This window comes from Etheostoma spectabile, chromosome 24 (assembly GCF_008692095.1).
Source record: "Etheostoma spectabile isolate EspeVRDwgs_2016 chromosome 24, UIUC_Espe_1.0, whole genome shotgun sequence".
NCBI classification, from domain to species: domain Eukaryota; kingdom Metazoa; phylum Chordata; class Actinopteri; order Perciformes; family Percidae; genus Etheostoma; species Etheostoma spectabile.
In genome coordinates this window covers 15682797-15683522 of record NC_045756.1, presented here as the reverse complement: position 1 = coordinate 15683522, position 726 = coordinate 15682797, and the positions used below count along the sequence as shown (strand labels likewise).

The 726-nt window shown below is 42.8% G+C and overlaps 1 protein-coding gene and 1 pseudogene across 1 annotated transcript in view; both read right to left on the bottom strand.

Moving 5' to 3' along the window:
* LOC116673702 (gastrula zinc finger protein XlCGF8.2DB-like) overlaps positions 1 to 726 on the bottom strand; it is a 325201-nt pseudogene that overhangs the window by 17476 nt on the left and 306999 nt on the right.
* LOC116673715 (NACHT, LRR and PYD domains-containing protein 12-like) overlaps positions 1 to 726 on the bottom strand; it is a 6600-nt gene that overhangs the window by 5422 nt on the left and 452 nt on the right. The window contains 2 exon segments of the mRNA XM_032505950.1: positions 1 to 545; positions 685 to 726. The exon segment at positions 1 to 545 is cut by the window's left edge and continues 663 nt beyond it; the exon segment at positions 685 to 726 is cut by the window's right edge and continues 187 nt beyond it. Coding sequence (XP_032361841.1) covers positions 1 to 545; positions 685 to 726 — 587 coding nt within the window.

Sequence of the window (726 nt, the reverse complement as noted above, 5' to 3'; positions counted from 1 at the left end):
GTCCAGAGGAAGTCGACACTCATCCAGACCATCAAAGATGAACACGACCTCTTCAAAACGGCAGATTCCTGCTTCTTTGGTTTCACTAAAGAAGTAATCAACAAGTTCCACCAAGCTGAACTTTCTCTCTTTCAGCACATTCAGCTCTCTGAAGGTGAATGGGAATGTGAACTGGATGTCCTGGTTGGCTTTGCCTTCAGCCCAGTCCAGAGTGAACTTCTGTGTTAAGACTGTTTTCCCGATGCCAGCCACACCCTTTGTCATCACTGTTCGGATTGATTTTTCTCTTCCAGGTGGGGTTTTAAAGATGTCTTCTTGTCTGATTGTTGTTTCTTGTCTGTCTGGTTTCCTGGATGCTGTTTCAATCTGTCTGACCTCATGTTCATCATTGACCTCTGCAGCCCCTCCCTCCATGAGGTAGATCTCTGTGAACATCTGATTCAGAAGGGTTGGGTTTCCTGCTTTAGCAATCCCCTCAAACACACACTGGAACTTCTTCTGCTGGTTACATTTGAGTTTACACTTACAAACACCACAATAACTTCCTGAATGAACACACAACAAAGAAGTTCATTAGATAAAGTACATGGTTCAACATTTACTCAGAGAATGAATATATTTTGGTAAATATTTTGAGACAAATATCCTGTTCATCCAGCACGTTAACTCTAGAAATCCTCTTACTGATTTGCAGACGATCAGCCAGCTCCTCCTGCTTCATTCTCC